The following is a 20,218-nucleotide window of genomic DNA, read 5'->3' on the forward strand; positions in this document are numbered from 1 at the left end:
TGTCCAGGAAGGGCGGCTACCTGTATTTCTAAAGGGCTAACACCCACACCAGTGATGCCCCTCAGGTTGCACCCTCGACATTTCTTTTCCAGTTGCGTGAATGGGAGTTCAGCCTTGTGCAGGTTCATGGACCACCTCAGCTGGCCACAGTGACCGCTCCTCATCCTCAGGCCAGGACCAGAGAGCTGCTCGCTCTGCCCCTTGACCTCCACTATCACTCGGAGGTGGCAGGTAAAGGTGGCAGGCCCGACCCTGTTTATCTTTCCCATCTCCATGGTAACCTGCTCCCAGACCTCTGAGGAACGACTTCCGATTGTGCTGAATTGAAAGTGTCTTTCTGACCTGTGAAACCCAGTTCATTAGAACTAAGGAAAAGACCAGGAGACTCACAATCAAAAGAAACAAATTACGGTCACATGGCAGGAAAGTATATTTTCCCTGCCCCATCCCCAAATTGTTCCACATTATTAAAAGCAGCAAAGAAAAAAAAAAAACCAATCTGTCCTCAGTTTCCTATATGAGACTACAGTACACCATGTTTTCTAACACATGATCATATTTCTTCTTAGAATGGACTTTTGAGGAAGGTGTCATGCTTTTATGACATGAAGTTCTCAATAAATTATAAATAGGAGGCTGCTCAAACTATTTTAAAAAACACACGGCACTGCTTTACACACAGCTGGTGTCTTGCCCAAGTGGGAGAAGAAATGGCATGGTGGAGGGTGTTCTGGCGTTTCTAAGAAATAACCAGGCAATGGCCATGAACCTGCTACCACTTTCAGCTACTTCCGTGTGGAACACAAGAACCGAATACTTTTTCCAGGAAACCCAGCCCCAGGCACAAACCATGTGGGTATCTGGTCTACACAGACAAAGGGCTGGTAAGATAAGAGATGGGAAAAAAGGGTACCTGGTTTCTTTATATTCTAGAGCAGGGGGCTCTGCCCCTTCCCCACAGAAGGAAGAACTGTCCTTTTAAATCACTGCAGTTTTATTGAGCACATATTTAGTTAGGACATAGTGATCAAAATTTAGAATACTCCATGGCTTCAACTGATGTTGAAGCTGACACTCCAATACTTTGGCCACCTGATGCGAAGAGCTGACTCATTTGAAAAGATCTGATGCTGGGAAAGATTGAGGGAAGGAGGAGAAGGGGATGATAGAGGATGAGATGGCTGGATGGCATCACCGACTCGATGGACATGGGTTTGGGTGGACTCCGAGAGCTGGTGATGGACAGGGAGGCCTGGCGTGCTGTGATTCATGGGGTCACAAAGAGTCAGACACGACTGAGCAACTGAACTGAACTGATGGCTTCTGCAACAGAGAACAAACTATAGATTTCACTTACATCAGAGCCCCTGAATTGAAATCAATACATCTGCCTAGAAATAGATACCCATAGCTGGGGCCCCTGCCGGTGATAACTGAGTGGCCTGGGACAAATCACCATGCCCCTGCCACCATCTCTAAAACAGGGTGACAATATCAGTTCTGCGTAACTTACAGAGTTATTTCAGAAATGCAGTGAGGCTGTGCATGTAACAGTGCTCCCTATGGGCAGAGAAACCACCTGTGTGTGTAAGTGTGTGCGTGTGTGTGTGTGTGTGGGATGGATCTTGTTAAAACTGATTCTCATCTTATGGGTCTGAGATGGGGCCCAAGATCCTGCATTTCTAGCAAATTTCGACTCCCAGGAAGGTGGGCCAGAGTATATTCACAAAAGGCCAAGAATCTTCAGTAACATTCAAGGACTATTAACATAGTGACATCAGTTTTAAAAATTCTTAGAGAAAGACAAACATATGATGCCCTTTATACATGGAATCTAAAAGATATGGTACAAACGAACTTCTTTGTAGAAGGAGACTCACAGACTTAGATAACGAACTTCTGGTTGCCAGGGGGAAGGACGGGGAGAAGGGATAGTTAGGGAGTTTGGGATGGATATGTACACATTGCTAAATTTAAAATGGATAACCAAAGCAAGCCAAAAAATAAATAAAATGGATAACCAACAAAGACCTACTGTATGGCACAGGGAACTCTGCCCATTGTTATGGAAAAACCTAAATGGGAAAAAGAATTTGTGAAAGAATAGACACAGGTACATGTATAACTGAATTACTTGGCTGTACGCCCAAAACTAACACAACATTGTTATTCAACTATTATCCAATCTGAAATAAAAAGGCGAAACAAAATTCATACTAGAAGTTCTTTCTCTAAGAAATGATTTTTTAAAAATGTCTTACCAGAGAGGGATTCATGAATTCTTCTAAATACGTACAGCACAGTTTGCGGTCCCAGTCATCTGTGATGTGGCCCCCATACATGATCTCACCAAAGAGGTAGCGGAGGTCTTCCCACGGGACCTGGTGGGGATCAGGCAAACGTTCACTCCCGGTGCCAGGGCAAAGGCCTCAGTCGACTGACAGCAAATCCTCCAGCCCCCACCAACAGAAGCGTTTAAAAGAGGTCCAAAAATTAGAATTGAACTGGCTGAGAATTATTTTCAGTGTGTGTGTTAATACATTCAGTAAAAATTCACTAACACAGAGCTTTATTCTTAATTTTTTTTTTTGTGGCCACACTGCGTGGCATGTGGGATCTTTGTTCCCCAACCAGGGATTGAACCCGCGCCCCCTGCAGTGGAAGTGCAAACTTTAACTGCTGCCAGGGAAGTCCCAACACTGAGCTTTTAATGAAGACTTTAAAGCAAACTTGAGTTATTCCCAGAACATGTTTATACATTCAAAACCTCATCTAAAAACCAGGAGAAGCCCGCCCTATGTTGGTTGATATGGCTTTTGAGGGATGACCTACTTTTACGATCTGATCTGTATCAGGTTTTTATGATCTGATTCAGGAAAAGAAAGAAAAACTGCAGTTTGAATTTGGGGTATACTGAGAATTCCATCACCTTCCAGAAATCCAGGCAAACCAATTGAGTTTGTCACGGACTGATCTGAGGGCTCGGTTTATGGCGTGGCCGGGCTCCAGGACTACCCTAAGGGCTGCAGCTAAAGGCTGTACTGTGTTTTAGCACGGAAATCACGGCATCTCCTCTTTACCGGGCTTCACAGGGTTTGAAGCCCCTTCTTTGCTACCCTTTAGCTTCCTCTGGGTTTGCAAAACATGCCAGCTTGTGATGGAGCCTTTCTAGACAGAAACCTTTATATCCTCGGGGGCAGTATATTGCTTCCCAGCAGTTCAAGTAAAAACTTAATTATAGCCTTTGAATTGTTGCATGATGTGACAGAACAAGTAAAATTGCCTCAACTATTCCAATGCACTTGCTACAGGTTTATTAGAATTTGAATAAATGAACCTCAAATATGTCTTTAGGTCACCGCGATGTGAATGAAAAAGAAAAGTGGCTACAAGGCACCATGCTCCCTCCACCATGCCATGGACTACTGCCAGAGAGCAGAAAGGGATGGGAAATAAGATTTCTTAACTTGATTTCTGTGATCACGTTTAATTAATGCCTTCTATATATTATGATTTGATACATGGCCCCCTCAAGATTTTAATCAGCTACAGATCTGTTCTGCTTAATAATTGATTTTCTTCCCCCAAATCTTGATTTTTGTTTTCTACATATACATTTTTCTGGCATCCTTCCCTTGGCATGGTGATACACCCTGAAAAAAAACAAGGGAACTTTTGTTATTCAATAGAGGGCCTCTTGAGCAGGTTGGAATGGGAGAAAGGTACTGTTACAGAGTAACAATTTTTCTTCCTACTTCCTTGAGGCTTTTTAAAACCAAAGTCAGAAGTTACATAGCTGGATTCCCAACCTTAAATGCAATCAAGTGATATTTTCAATTCAAGTCTTCCAACCTTGACATTCAAGAATTTCTCTATGGTGAGACTTATAAAATTTATATGGAAGAACATCAAAGTTCTTATAAGAGTTAAACCATGGGGGGGCCTTCCCTGGAGGCCCAGTGGTAAAGAATCTGGTGCCAATGCAGGAGACACAGATCCCTGATTCAAGAAGATCCCACGTGTCGCAGAGCAACTAAGCCTGTGTGCCATCACTACTGAGCCTGCGCTCTAAAGCCCGGGAGCTGCAACTCCTGAGCCCATGTGCTGCAACTCCTGAAGCCTGTGTGTCCTAAAGCTTGTGCCCCACAACAGGAGAAGCCACCACAATGAGAAGCCTGCACTGGGGCACTGGGCAACTAGAGTAGCCCCTGCTCTCTGCAACTAGAGAAAACCCTGCACAGCAACAAAGACCCAGAATAACCATAAATAAATTAATTGATTAAAAAAATTTAAATGTTGGCATTCCCTAAGACTTAATCTTTAAATCTTTCCATCACACTCTGTACCCTTGGTGATCTCATCTAACCACATAACTTGAAAGATCATCTATCAAATGCCTACTTCCAAGTTTATACGGATACCTTCTTGAAAAGGGCATCGTGTACAAGGAAACTATGTGGGCAAGTCAACTTAATTCCCAAACCCAAGTAACTCGCTTCATGGTATGTGGTGAATGACTCGGGTCAAGACATCTGAGAGACAAACTGAGTGTTTAAAACTGGAAGCTGTGCTGATCCTGGGACCCCTGTGGGAGAAGGAGCAGGACACAGCAGGAGTCAACTGCTCAACTAGTGCTGCCAAGCCCAGGACGTGACCAGGAGACACGCAGCAGCTCCTCTCCTACCCCGCTTCATTCCTACCTCGACTGTGCACAGGATGCGGCTGAAATACGGTAATATGCCTGGTCTTGGCCTCCTGGGACAGGAATGAAGGACTTAAAGTATTAAGTGGTCTATTTCATTTTCCACCCAGAACTATGACAATAATCATTGTTACCTGCAACATTTTAAACAAAACGTGCTAAGATCAACACACAATGCTGTTTATTAAACTGGTCAAAATACGCTCAAAGTGAACTTCAAAAATTTAAAAAATGATAGCGACTATCACATACCATACAGAAGTAATTTATCTTGAATACAACCTATTCAACATGTGTTCCTTGACAGAACACATCCATGTTACTACGTACAAAGTGTACATATTCTGATAGTGGTCAAACCATCCTGAAAGCTTAAGAAAAATTTGACAACAAAAATTATAACAATAGTTACCAAAAGAACAGCAACAACAAAATATTTATACATAGAAACATTGGTTGAATGGTTTTAAAGGCCTTTTATAGAAAGTGTGACCTAGAGCCTAATGCCTGGTTGATTCAGACAAACACATCTCACTTTTAACAGACTGAAACTTAATGGAAAAAGTTCCCCTTATGAGGACTAAGCCAGAAAATCCTTACAAACGGTTCATCCTTTTTGAAATCCAGTCACGGAGTTTGTAAGAGTTTACACAAATGTTCTTGATGAAGCATTCCCATTCCCATCTGTAGAACACATTTTAGCTATGGAATAAAATCATTCATCTACCTTTAACTTCAAATCAAGGGGAACATTACTGAGAAAGTCACAACAAGGTGGCATCCTTAATACATAATAATGACATATGCAGGAAATGCACCATTATTTATACATGTGACGCGCTGTAAATTGCTTCCATCATCAGAACTAATTGTAGTGATTATTAATGCAGTGTTATGAACTGTCAGAATTGCTGTACGTAATTACATTTGTGCAAATGCTTCATTACCTGCCTAATGAATCTGGCATATATGCACATGTAAACCACTGTTTTTGTTAACATAATGAAGGACAATTTTTTTTTTTTGGTACTAAGCTGCTGATGTAGAACTGGTTTGACCTATCTTCTCAAGTTCGAGCATCCACTGTTGTAAAACCTTTGATCTGGTTTATTTTCACACTGGGCAGAAGATGCATATATAGTGTCAGCTATTTCAATAATAGCTTCAAAAGAGAAATTATGGTCCATTTGACAGTGCCCAAAGACTGACAGCTTCCACACACTCCCTGGAGAGGTTATCCGACCATGCACACTTACGTTAGGGTTTGCCTCTAAGTAGTTGTAGAGGACGCTGGCACAGATGGTGAGGTCCCCGGGACTGAACGGGTAGCGGCGGCTCCAGCCCTGGGGGCCAAACCTCAGCCTCCCGGCAACACAGGCATGGAAGTAGCACAGAGAGAAGAGGATGCTTTTAAACTCCTGCTCCTTGGAGCACACTTCAAGTGTATCCTGGGAGAAAAGAAAAAAGGAGTGACCATCTACCTGTATGGTTCCCAAGGGCAAGGGTCTGAGGTTTCAATTATCTTGTAGAGGACTCAGAGAGACCTAGGACGGAGGTGACACGCAGCTCTGAGCTGGGAGAGCATAAGAGGAGACTGCTTGGCACTTGCTAATCTGTTGCTTTAAGAGGAATGGTTTTATTCTGCTTCAGTTATACCTTTGTTCCTCTAGAGAATGAGACCATTCATTCTGACCAGTGGTAATACTGTGTGACGTCATTTTCCCCTGCAAAAATTTCCTTGTACAATCTGGATGACAAAAGGCCATCATCTTAATTTCATCAGTGTAACAGAATATAAGTGAATGCCAGCTCTCCATTCCTCCCAGTTCCATGGTAATACAGATGATCTGAGCACACGGCCACTCATCGCAAAATAATTTCCCAGCCTCTCTTGAAGCTGGATGTGCCACACCATAAGGTCTTTTCCAACAGAATTTGAGCAGAAGTGATGTGTGCAACTTTCATATCACTTCTTAAAAGGAAATTGCTTGCTCTGCTTGTCATTCTTCCCCCTTCCTGTGAGCTAGAAATGACACTGATTGGGTGACTCGGAAGCCATGAGTTAGGTATATGGCGGAGGCACCAACCAGCTGGGTGTGTGGTTGATTCCACAGACTAGAGCTGCCACTTAGGTGCAACAGAAATTAAGTTGGATCATAAAGAAGGCTGAGTGCCGAAGAACTGATGCTTTTGAACTGTGGTGTTGGATAAGACTCTTTGAGAATCCCCCAGACTGCAAGGAGATCAAATCAGCCAATCCTAAAGGAAATCAGTCCTGAATATTCATTGGAAGGACTGATGCTGAAGCTCCAATACTTTAGCCACTTGATGCAAAGAGTCTACTCATTGGAAAAGACCCTGATGCTGGGAAAGACTGAAGGCAGGAGGAGAAGGGGATGACAGAGGATGAGATGGTCGGATGGCATCACTGACTCAATGGACATGAGATTAAACAAACTGTGGGAGATGGTGAAGGACAGGGAAGCCTGGTGTGTTACAGTCCATGGGGTCACAAAGAGTCAGACACGACTGAGTGACTGAACAGCGACAAGAAATTATCTTCTTTGAATCACTGTAATTCTGTACTGCCCCTTGACTAATACAACTAATATAACCACCACCATGACAACTGGTTTTCTTCCAATGAACTGGAAATAAAATTCATTGTTGGGATGATAGACTGGCATATAGAAGAGTGGAAAACATATGCCCTGTATAGGAGATGTGTAAGATGTTTTTTGAAAACGCAGAGGGAAACCTGGCATGCCACACTGATACGGTTCTGGCTCCCAAAGCCATACAATTAAAAAATGAAAAATGGCTGTCTGGGGCTTAAAGGTAGTACTGAGCCATTCTCAGTTCTGTGAGGCAAATGAGGAAAAGTTGAGGACTATCCCTTCAGCTGATGCTGGGCAGCAGAGGACGATGAGGCCATATCAGCACCTTCTATCCTTTAAAGTGGTCAGATTACACACAGTCTAGACATTTAAATGGATCGGACAATGTGGGCATCTGCAAAATCTGTTTAGCCTGTTCTGGGTGGGAGTTCGGATCTGGCCTCCCAGGGCCTTTCAGGAAAAGTCTACACCCAGCCTCAATTTGTTCTCTTGGTCCAGGACTAGAAGAGCTTTTTAGTTCCATCAGAATCCCAGGGTACCACCAAATACAGTTCTAGAATTGGCCAGGCGCCAGACAGTACAGGCCCAACTAAATCACTAGGTCATTTCTAGGATATCTGTGGGACTTGAAAGTATATGACCATTACAAATAATTTTTCCACTATACATCAAGTAAAAGGCAAGCTTGTGAAAGGAGAGAAATCATATAATTGGAATTAATGTTGGCAGTAAAGAATCTGCCTGCCAATGAAGGAGACAGAGGAAACATGGGTTTGATCCCTGAGTTGGGAAGATCCCATGGAGAAAGAAACGTCAACTCACTCCAATATTCTTGTCTGGGAAATCCCATGGACAGAGCACCCTGGCAGGCTACAGTCCGTGGGGCTGCAAAAAGTTGGATATGACTGAGCAACCAACATTTTCAATGTTGAAGGATATAAAAATTCATTGCTTTTACAAGTAAGAAATTTCTAGGAGACCAAATAGAAGTGACATGATTTTACTTAAGGAATATCTAACTCCTCACCTAACTCCTCCATGAATTACATACAGTCCCCAGAAAACCCAAAGTACTACAGTCAGCACATTGTTTCCATCTATACTTCATATAACCTGGTTTTAGCCTCAGTGCTAAAGAAAATCACAAGTCAGTGCCCACTGCACTATGCTCTGATAACATAAATGATGTTAGGAGAAAACATGAACTGGGCTTTCCAAGAAAGAGTATAAGTCCACCTAACAGTCCACATTCCAGGACAAGTGATCAAGTGTTCATATCAGGAAACATACAAATGACATTGTAAAGAGAGAACAGGCACTCACACGTAAGTATGTTGCATGCCCACAGATACTAATTTAATATGCACAATTACCAATTATTTGATTCTACTGCAAATCTTACAGAAAAAGAAATTTACATTTTTACTTTAAAAATCTGGTTATATGCAGATGAAAGGAGCTCAAGCATTTATGACATCTCCAAGAGGCAGTGCTATTGAGCCAGAAGAGGAGGAGGTAGGTGGCATCCTAAAGATATGGTTCTTTACATACATACATACATGTAAATAATCGTCACTTAGTGATTATATTTACATATTCTAGAATGTTCAAGGTAGTAAAGGAACAATACTAAATGAACTTTGTTCACTATGAGTACACATGTCACGATTTGAGGATACATCCTGATTTGGGGAGCAGATTAAGAATACAGATTATATTTGATTTGAAAATCAAAGCACGTAAAACAAACTACCCAAACAGAACAGTTGATGTGTTTAGATTCCTTGGGTGCTTTTCTCATCTAAGGACACCCAGGCAACAGGAGCCACTAGGACTCATTCAGCTCACCCAAAGGGGAACCAAGCTAGAGGGCGGTTAGCATCCTTGTCACAAGCTTTAGCAGATAGGATGACAGCCACAACATACAACATCCGGGATGGTACGCTTGGGAGAGGAGGTGTCTATGAGGGACACCACTAATTGCCAGCCCCAAAGTGCTTTCGTGCTGACTTTTACTGTCCAACATAGAGTTACTTTCCCCACCTCTCTTGCAGCTAGGTAATGCAGTGTGAGTAAGTCTGACCGGTGAGTTGAAAGAAGTAGTATGTACTAACTTGAAGAATGCATCTTTACAAGAAAACAAACATGTTCCCTTCATCATCTTCTCTGTTCCTTCTTTCATCCTACTTTCTGGAAAACAGAAACGGGAGCGGCCACTCTCACTGCCACCTGGGACCAAGGCAGCCCATCCTAGAAGCGTGGTAAGCACACTGGGCGATGACAAGTCTGTGGTGACAGAGGCGCTCTGAATGACCTGGCTCCCGATTCTCGTGTGATAGAAATACCTTTATAACCTTGTTCAGGCCACTGTTGTTTTGTACTTCCTTCATAAATAGCCAGCCATAATTCTAACTGATAAACAATGCTAGGAATCTATACACAGAGAGTCAGGGAGCACAGACTACTACCCTTTAAATATATAATCTGAATAAAAACTACATTTTTTCTAACATGACAACAATTCAGCATTTCATAAAAACCTCTTTAAAAACTTTTAGATATTCTTTAGAATATCTATTTGGGTGGTTTTTGCTAGATTTGATGCAAAGTTTATTTAGTGAATCACATTAAATATCTTTGCTTTCACTACTTATGACTATATTTAGTCTTAATATTTCAGAGGAGCCTTTCCAGTAGATAAAAAATATTGTCCCTTAAAGTTCTTAAAAGTCTCTCCAATAAATGCAATCTTCAGTTAATATAAGTGGTTTTTCAAGGAGCAGTCAAAAGAACTGATACTTTCACAAACTAGAACATGCTGTTCTCACTGGAGAAGGAATTCACGCACAAGCTCCGGGGATCTGAACATTCCTGTGGCGTATGCAACAATGTACATTTCCCTGGGGAGAGTGTCTGTAGTTTTACCTGATTATCAGAGTGCTGCTTACCAAAAAAAAAAGCTGAAGGGCAACTGGGCTGCAGCCTATGAAATGCTTACTTTTACAAACAAAGACAGCTGTTCTGGGGAGTTGGATAAATCCCATTTGAATATGTCAAACTATTCCTTTGTCTCTTACTTTGGCAAAAAGCTCAGGAATGTCATAAATGGCAGGAATTATGACATAAGTCAAGGGATAATAAGATACATGCCTGCCTTAGTTCACACAAAAGGATAATTCAAATATGTAACAGATTCAACAAGAGTTTCTGAGTGCCTTTTGTTTATACAGCCCATCATGTAAACAGGCTACAAACTACTCAATTATTGAATTAGGCAATTAACTGTATTCTTCAAAACTATATTCTTAGGTGGCCAATTATTTTAATGCCTTTATAATGGTCATTTATATGTCCAGAGGGTACTAGATAAAAAGTTAATAAGCATGTAGGCATATTTTCGGAGTGTAATAATGTTTCTAACAGGAGGCTGAATACTTATCACCAAATTATATGTGTTTTCTCTTTAGGGCTTATTCTACTTCTCCTAATAAGAATGCTTTTTACTGAGGATTTCCAAGAAATTAGAGGAAGGAATGGGAGCTCACAGAAATGGCAACAAGGAAACTGACGGACTTGATTATAGCAGAGACAGATGTGGTCATCTGAACAAAGACACTAATGGTAATAGAATTATCATTAATTTATAAATGTATGAATTTGTTTTATTTTGAAAGGAGGTGAAAATGTAAATTTGAAGGCAGTATGGATATAATCTAAAAAGAAGGGCTTTAAATTTAATGATATCAAAATCTTACCTAAAAATATTAAACATTATACCAAAACTCGCTAGCTACGTCATCGTCATCATCCTTCTCAACAACATCAATAAGAGCAATGGCTTTTCCTCTTTCTTTGGTTAGAAATACTAGTCTGCCATGTTTGTCTTTAATAAGCAAGTTTCTCAAAGAGGCACGTGATTGTTCATTCTCTTTATATATATGGCTGTGGTTTTAGGTCTCACAGTCTTGTGAGAAGACCCTGGCTTTGGGCTTCTGCTTTCTTACCTGATCAAAATTGTAGAGAGCAGCATGCAGATTGGCCAGCATCCCTGTGGGGGGCTCATTAGTGATCTTGATGGAATTCTCCAGGAGCCCCTGAGGGATGACATGCTCGCTGGGTGTAGATGCAGACTCAGCACTCATGAAAACCCTGTAATCTCGATGGCTTCCCTGGCTGAATCTTTCAAGCAGTTTCTCCAAGGTTCTCAGCCACTTGGCTACCAAATGGACATTCTGAAAAAGAGCATGGTTTATGACTGCTGTGAAATACTGAAGTACGTTACTTAAATTACAAGATTACAACATTTTCCCTTACAGAAATGTCTTGAAAACACAGAGAACCATGATTTAAAGTTTCCTTTATTAACACGTTAGGGGGAAGAAAAAACCACGACAGAATTGAGCACTGAACACGTTAAGTGCTCCAAATCACTACAGGTTGTCTTTGTAAACCAAAATCTCCTTCCAACACGCACCTACTTCCAACACCCACCAATCACTTCTGAGATGGAGGTCTTGATACTTTGCTTTGTTACAGTTCACACTCAATAACTGAGACTAATCTGGGTTAGTTTGACCAAGTATAAGAACTAAGGGCCAGAAATGCACCTGATCAGCCACTTCATTGTTACTGATGGAAATGTCCTCTACTCCAACTTCTACTCATTGGTGTATGAACTCTAACATGGAAATGAGGGATCAAAGACCAGCTGAGAAAGCAAGCAATCACTCTTTGTTAAGATGCGTTGTGTATTCCTAACATTATTTAACTTAAACCCCAGGGCTGTCAGAAATCGGGTAAGAAACAAATGTCACCACCATCACTCTTCGATTTTCAGTTTTACAATTTACAAATAGGCTCCTCCCATTCTAAACACCCACCATTTCAGCTTGGTAGTTGGTGCTATGAGAGATGTATAAAGATACCTCACATAATCTCTGGCCCTTGCTATAGTGACTGAAAATATCATCCCCAGGAATACATCATTATTTCCAACAAAGAAACACATTTACAATTATAATGGCTAAAGAAATAGAATGATGGCAAACAGGGAAGGGAATGTAGGCAGCTGTTTTGCAGGCAGCTCTGTTGCAGGAAGCAGCTCCCTGCAGGATACCCGCCTGTCTTGTCACATTAACAAAGCTGTATCGTAGCTAACTTTGACCTAGGTGCCCCCATGTCCTACTCATCTCTGGTCCTAGAACCCCTCTCAGATCTTTTGATCACACATTGCCTTACCTAAACTGTTGATTCTTCCCTTAGATCAAAGCAGCAGAAATGGAAAGTAAGTCCTTAGCAGATGACTAGATCTTTTCCCATCCTCCCCTTTAGTAATCAGGTGAGCAGACTGTGTAAACAATTAACATCTGAAGAATGACCACAAGGTGCTAACAAGCCTGCGTGCATTGCTGGTGGTAGTTCGGTAGCTAAGTGGTGTCCAACTCTTGCGACCCCATGGACTGTAGCCTGCCAGGCTCCTCTGTCCATGGGATTCTCCAGGCAAGAATACTGGACTGGGTTGCCATTTCCTACTCCAGGGGATCTTCCTGACCCAGAAATTGAACCCAGGTCTCCTGAATTGCAGGCAGATTCTTTACTGACTGAGCTATTAGGGAAGCTCGCAAAGGGGGATGGCAATAGATCTGAACCCCCTACCTCAATGATGAGCTGAGATTACTTTTTTTCCTTTCCCTTTAAAACCTTTTATCGCTGAGCCAAACCTTTGGAGTTGGTTCTGGGAGCTAAGTCTGCCTTCTCTCCAGGTTGCCAGATTTCTGAATCTGGCAATCTTTCTGTTCCTACCAGCACTTACCTCTCCAGAATTGGCTTTTGGAGCAGCAAGTGGCCAAATCTGAATTTGATAACAGAACAGTAATGTAGATATCTTTCTTCAAAACAGTTTTGTTGTAAAAAGACCTACGCCAATCCAGTGGTTGACATTATTAGGCTTTTCTCCTCCTAGGAGAATACTGAACATTGGAAGGTGTCAGGGCCTGAATTGTGTCCATCCAAGTACATATGTTGAGTCCTAACCCTCAGCGAAAAAGCAAGAGAGTTCCAGAAAAACATCTATTTCTGCTTTATTGACTATGCCAAAGCCTTTGACTATGTGGATCACAACAAACTGTGGAAAATTCTGAAAGAGATGGGCACACCAGACCACCTGACCTGCCTCTTGAGAAACCTGTATGCAGGTCAGGAAGCAACAGTTAGAACTGGACATGGAACAACAGACTGGTTCCAAATAGGAAAAGGAGTACGTCAAGGCTGTATATTGTCACCCCGCTTATTTAACTAATATGCAGAGTACATCATGAGAAACAGTGGGCTGGAAGAAGCACAAGCTGGAATCAAGATTGCCAGGAGAAATATCAATAACCTCAGATATGCAGATGACACCACCCTTATGGCAGAAAGTGAAGAGGAACTAAAGCACCTCTTGATGAAAGTGAAAAGAGGAGAGTGAAATAGTTGGCCTAAAGCTCAACATTCAGAAAACAAAGATCATGGCATCTGGTCCCATCACTTCATGGCAAATAGATGGGGAAACAGTGGAAACAGTGGCTGATTTTATTTTCAGGGGCTCCAAAATCATTGCAGATGGTGACTGCAGCCATGAAGTTAAAAGATGCTTACTCCTTGGAAGGAAAGTTATGACCAACCTAGACAGCATTTTAAAAAGCAGAAACATTACTTTGTCAACAAAGATCCGTCTAGTCAAGGTTATGGTTTTTCCAGTAGTCGTGTATGGATGTGAGAGTTGGACTATAAAGAAAGATGAGCACTGAAGAATGGATGCTTTTGAACTATGGTGTTGGAGAAGACTCTTGAGAGTCCCTTGGACTGCAAGGAGATCCAACCAGTCAATCCTAAAGGAGATCGGTCCTGGGTGTTCATTGGAAGGACTGATGTTGAAGCTGAAACTCCAATACTTTGGCCACCTGATGTGAAGAGCTGACTCATTTGAAAAGACCCTGATGCTGGGAAAGATTGAGGGCAGGAGGAAAAGGGGATGACAGAGGATGAGACGGTTGGATGGAATCACTGACTCAATAGACATGAGTTTGGGTAGGCTCTGGAAGTTGGTGATGGACAGGGAGGCCCGGCGTGCTGCAGTTCATGGGGTCGCAAACAGTCGGACGCAACTGAGTGACTGAACTGAACTGAGCCCTCGGTTCCTCAGAATGCAGCTATATTTGGAACAGGTTCTTAAAAGAGGTAATTAAGGCTAAATGCAGTCATTAAAGAGGAGAGCATACCAACCCACTGCAATATTCTTGCCTGGGGAATCCCCATGGACAGAGGAGCCTGGCGGACTATAGTCCATGGGTTTGCAAGGAGACAGACATGACTAAGTGACTAAGCACAGCAAGCACAGCAGACATTAAAGTGGACCTTAATCCAATATGACTGGTGTCCTTATAAGAAGAAGAGATTAGTAGATAGACAGACAGACACACATAGAAGGAAGGCCATGTCAAGAAACAGGGAGACTATAACCATCTATAAGCCAAGGAGAAGGACCTCAGTTAAAACCAACTCTGCTGACACCTTCATCTCAGACTTCTAGCCCCTAGATCAATAAGAAATTAAATTCCTATTGCTCAAATGATCCAATCCATGATACTTTGGTATGGCAACCCTAGAAAACTTTTACAGTAGGTAAGGGCTCTCTAAGTTTTCTCACTTACTTGCTACTAGATGATAAGGAGAGTGCTTCTCACATCTAACTGTGCACTCATACAAGTAAGCAGGAGCAAAATCTATAATAAAAATCTGTTTTGCATGCTCAAATGTGTTCTAATTCTCTACCTCAAGGACCATGACAATGCCTTGCTTGGAAAGTTTATGTGAAACAAATGTAAAAATATCCCTAGGTGGTGACTTTGGAGTCAGGGAACAGAAAAATCTCCAAGCGCACCATCGCTGTACACAGTCACACTTTGGAATCCAGCCTGGGGACCATTCTTGAGGATACCAGCTTTGAGACTGGCTAGATATCCGTGGCCATTTGTCCAAGGGCAGCAGTGTTTGTGCAACGTTTTTAGTCAATACACATATGTTGAAAACGACCCACTTTGCCCATGAAAAATGGTTTTTAATTCCATTATTTTAATTCACAAATCATCTGGTGTGCATGAGATAAAGACAGCGCCAGCCTGCTACCTTAGTTATAGTTTTCTGTGGAATGTGGGTTTTCTGACACAACGCTAGTAGCTGCCTAAACATCTTGAGGGGGGCTATTTCTGATCATAGTAATTGACTATGGTGGAGTCTGGATAAGAACTTATTACCATGTGCATACGTATCCTTTGCCCACGCCAACAAAAGTGAATGTAAAATACAAATAATATAACAAGTTCTGATTATGCTGGTCTTGTCATGCTTCAAAGTCCTGCTCTTCTTTTAACTGCCAATCAAAGGGATACCACAAATCTTCGGCAACTGCAGAGTGTGGTGAAAAATAGCAAAAAAGTTACATTCTAAGTTTCTGGCTTATCATTAGGAACAAAAGTCTAGAATAGATACCCAAAAGGAGACCCTTCACAAAGTACAGTCTTTCAAGGCTTTTTTTTTTTAAATGGGAAAACTCACTGCTTGCATTTTTTGGGGGAGGGGACAACTGGTAGCTCAGCACAGACATAGAACCGACAGAAACATTTTGCTGTGGGTGCTGTCCTCTCTTAGGAGATAGCTGCAGCCTCCCAGTCTCATGCAGTCTGAGCCTCTGGATGTGAGGATTTGCAAAGGACTCTTTCTTCTGTGGGAAGATCCCAGGGTCCACACGACTGTCCAAGCAACACCTGCTGGTTTTAGAAAAACAAACCCTCCACTGTCAGCCATTTGACTCTGTGAGGCTCAGAAGGGGACACGTCATCCCAAGTCCCCATACTGAAGGCTCACGGTTTAAGCAGTAGGTTGTATTCTCCCAGAAGGTTATATTCTGTGTGGATAATGGGCAGCGTCTTTGTGCATCCAATTTTATTTTAAGCATAAATGCAAACAGCATCAGCCCTGGACACTGGAGATGTTAGGGAAGGCCAGCATCCTGACAGCGTGAGGTGGCAGTGTGGGCTAGCTGAAAACACATCGTCTGCTGCCAGACAGATTCTGTCCTTTCCCACTGGGTGGCCCCGAGGCCCTCCAGACTACTCGGAGGCTCAATTTTCTTATCTTTACAATGGGATGGTCATACCTCCCCTTGCAGCTTTGCTGTGATGATTAGCGACAATGTATCCCAGGAATGAATTGCCTAGTAGAGAGTATGGCATATAAAAGAGAACCTTTGTGCTCCAAATCAAAAGGCCAGACCCCCCAAGACAGCTGGCATGCCCTGCTGAATTAGGAGTCTGCTTGGCCCCTAAGTGCCACCTGAAGCTGGCCTGGCCTCCATGGGTTTTAGGTTCTTGCTGTTGCAAACTAAAAAACGCTGCTTTCCATCTCTTTCTATAAGGATGACATCATCAGCCACTGCAAGCACTGGCATTCAACACAGCCTGAAAAGTGTTCGGGGTGGTGGTCGGGAATAAGGCACTCTATATGCTGGGAAAACCTGGTAGAACAGACCTTCATGGTTAGGTATTTTCAGGAGAAAATGTCTTATGAATCTCTTTCTTGTATCTTTTTATACCTAGAAAATCACTAAAATCATTAGCAGAGATGTCTGCTCCTTGTGACTAGCAGCAACCCTCTACTGAGACGTGTGCTTGGTTGCCAAGACCACATACACACTGGCCTCTCCCCGCTCCCTCTCTGCTGTAGTTTCTCAGAGCTGAGAGTCTGTCTCCCGGGCTATAGTCCCCAGATAAAACTGAACTCGTACCTCCTTTGCGTGGTTTTTTTTTTTTTTTTTTTTCAGTTGACACCAGAATCCCGAGTCATGGAAACTACTCCAGAGAACACTGACTGGCAGATGCATAGACCCATATATATATAAGCCCTGGAAAGGATAAAGGGACTAATCCTCAATCCTTTAATTTACAAAGAGAATGCTACACAATAAACTAGGGGCAGAGTCAGAGTTATAGGATATAATGAGATATGAAAAAATACTCTGTCAACTTTAAAGCTATATGCAAATGAGAGATGTCATGACAACAGTGTTGGTACTCTGTCTGTCTGTCTGTCCTCAAGCCCTACTGGGTGTTTCAGATATTTGTGCATAAAGAGAACAATGGGCTCCCTCTAGTATTTTAAATTTTAGGATTTCCCTGGCGGTCTAGTGGATAAGAATCTGCCTGCCGATGCAGGGGACATGGATTTGATTCCTGGTTTGGGAAGACTTCATATGCTGCAGAGCAACTAAGCCCAGGCACCTAGAGCCCATTCTCCATAATAAGAGAAGCCACAACTAGAGAGCAAGGCCCGCTCACCACAATTAGAGAAAGCCCCATGCGGCAGCGAAGACCCACTGCAGTCATGAATAAATAATTTTTTAAAAAGTTTTAACCACAATGGCTAGAAAATCCCTCAAAAGATGGTATGTATTCTTGTCGGTAGAGCTCCTTGTCACCTTGGAGGTGTCTCTGCTGCTGAGGGCACCCCCAGGACTCTGCAGATCACAATGTGTTATGTGAAAGGTTCATGCCCACTGGGCAGGGTGGCTCTGCACTGCCCATCGTGCTCATTCCCCATGCTGCCCCTGAAAACATGATACTCACCTGGAGTATGACCCAGTGTCCTTCTCTGGAAGCCTTCTCCAGGGCCGTTTCTGCCACCATCTCCTGCCCTTGTCCTAAAGACACGTTGTGGAATTTTCCAGAGTCGATCGTAAAGCCCAGTCTTTTGCCTGCGGGAGGGCATGACACAGCAAGCGGAAGAGTGAACCAAGGAGGGGTGAGAAAGGTCCGGCATGCTGTTACCTGATGTCTTCTGTGGCAACCGCTGTTACCTCCTGGGTTACTTTCCTAAAGAATCCAAACTAAACCTCTGCTGTTTCAACAGCATCGTTTTAAGCTTTCAGTGTCAATGGCAGCCTCCCCGCAAGCATTAGCAAAGCCTGTGGAAATTAGTTCCTCTGCTTTTATCATAATAAAGCTTTTGACATTTTGATAGGTGGCAAGCATTGTTATTAAGCTTTATAAACTCTTGCAGGAGTAGCAGAACACTGCCCTCATAAAAAGGAGCAACATGTGGTAGGTATCACATCATTTTTTTGACTGGATCAGCTCGTTCGGTAAAACGCAGGAGCCTCTCACCTTGCGAGGCCGTGCTGGAATCCGGCACAGTCAGGTCACAGCTCTATTAACCCGAGTTCTCCGTGCAGACCGTGGGGAATAGTCATCGAAAGCACAAAGTGACAGTGCCTAGCACAATCGAATAGACTTGGTCTAATGACCATTATTTAGTCACAGGGGGCACAAGATTACAAGAGCATGGAGAAAATTGCCCTCTAGCCCTCATCTAGTCAAAAGGTAGAAAATTGTACAAAAGAAACTTGCATTATGCCAACCAGAGGAATGTTCCATTTAAACATTTCTTCTGACTACAGTGTTATTAACCTTACATTTTCCATAGATTCAATCTCCAACAGATGAGAAAGGGAAGAAAAAAAAAAAAAAACCCAACTAAGATAACTGTGAGCTGAAAGGAAGGTTGGGTTGGTGCTGGGTGAGAGTCAGGGCTGGATGGCCACCTCCTGGTCACTCACCCAGTATCTCCAGGTCTTTGAGGGCATCTACTCCTGGAGAGAGGATGAAGAATATGGGGATGGCGGGGCTGCTCTCCTCAAATGCTTTAACCAAGTCCAATCTGGTCCTCTCTACATACTTGGCACCCAGTTTCTCCTCCACGAAATTCCTGTAAAAAAAAAAAAATGCCAAAGATAGGATCGGTGCTTTTGACCTTGAAAAGTGCCACAACTTGAATCAGCTTAAACTGCAGACACAGGAAGGAAGCCAACCTTGTTTAGAACATATGATGTCTTGTAATAATGGCAGTATGAATCTGACTAGATTTATGCAGTCGAGTCGGTGAAATCTCTCACTGCTTTAGAAGCGATGAAAATCAGAAGCCTACGTTCTTTTTGGGGGGCTACTGAGACCCTCCTGAGTATCATCAGCTGCCTGCATGTGGCTTTGTGTCCCCCCAAACCCCCTGCCAGACCCCCCATTACTTATGAACAGTTCATTAGATTTGCCACCGTGCAATTTTCCAGCCTGTTGGGCTTCTCATGAATATACAAATGCTTTTTGGGGTGTTTCTAACACAGGGAAGCTCAATTAAGCAGGGATTATTTGCCAGCAGCATCAGATTTAGCAGAAAGTAAGTACTACTAAGCAGAATTAACTTGTAAAGTAGGGTGCGACAGAGGCTTCTGCAAAGGGAAAATTGGCTGAAAAGACAAAGCAAAGGAAAAAACCTGCAGCAAGTGAATACTACTGAAGAAAAAGCAGCTCCATAGGGAAGAAACTTGAGAACTCTGGCTGGTGAATTCAAATTAGAATTAAGCAGCATATTACCACTGAGAAGCCAAAAGGGCAAAGAAAAAAGGACACTTCAACCAAGATTCAGACAAGGGTTCTGCTTTTAAATTGTTCTGGTTGCAGAGTTACAGAACTATAAGTGAATCCCTGAAAGGAATTCATTTTTTGTTTGATGTGCAAAATCTTCAGAGCCAAAGTGCCGCCACCAAGTGAAAGACAATGAGACTCACACTAGGATAATGCAAGTGCCTGGCCTCTGAACTCTGCCAGCTCTCTTCCTAGAATATTTCCATCAGTTTCCGGTTTCCCCTGCTGATTTCAGAACTAAGGTTTTCAGGAAGAATACGCTCAGTCCACTGACAGACTAGCATACTGTTCAGTGTTTAGCAAATCTTAGCAACAGTAGTGATTATAATATAAAAATGCTGGCAGAATCACTTTTCATTAACACGAACCATAATGTCTCCACCATT

The 20,218-nt window shown here is 42.6% G+C and overlaps 1 protein-coding gene across 1 annotated transcript in view; it reads right to left on the reverse strand.

Moving 5' to 3' along the window:
- Positions 1 to 20,218, reverse strand: part of DNAH11 (dynein axonemal heavy chain 11) — a 369,705-nt gene that overhangs the window by 17,979 nt on the left and 331,508 nt on the right. Inside the window, exons 72-76 of the mRNA XM_027539949.1 lie at positions 18,971 to 19,119; positions 17,982 to 18,109; positions 11,325 to 11,552; positions 5,959 to 6,150; positions 2,262 to 2,381 (exon numbers count right to left, since the gene is read on the reverse strand). Of these exons, the coding sequence (XP_027395750.1) occupies positions 2,262 to 2,381; positions 5,959 to 6,150; positions 11,325 to 11,552; positions 17,982 to 18,109; positions 18,971 to 19,119 (817 nt within the window). The remainder of the gene's footprint in view (positions 1 to 2,261; positions 2,382 to 5,958; positions 6,151 to 11,324; positions 11,553 to 17,981; positions 18,110 to 18,970; positions 19,120 to 20,218) is intronic.

The sequence above is a fragment of the Bos indicus x Bos taurus genome, chromosome 4 (assembly GCF_003369695.1).
Source record: "Bos indicus x Bos taurus breed Angus x Brahman F1 hybrid chromosome 4, Bos_hybrid_MaternalHap_v2.0, whole genome shotgun sequence".
NCBI lineage: Eukaryota > Metazoa > Chordata > Mammalia > Artiodactyla > Bovidae > Bos > Bos indicus x Bos taurus.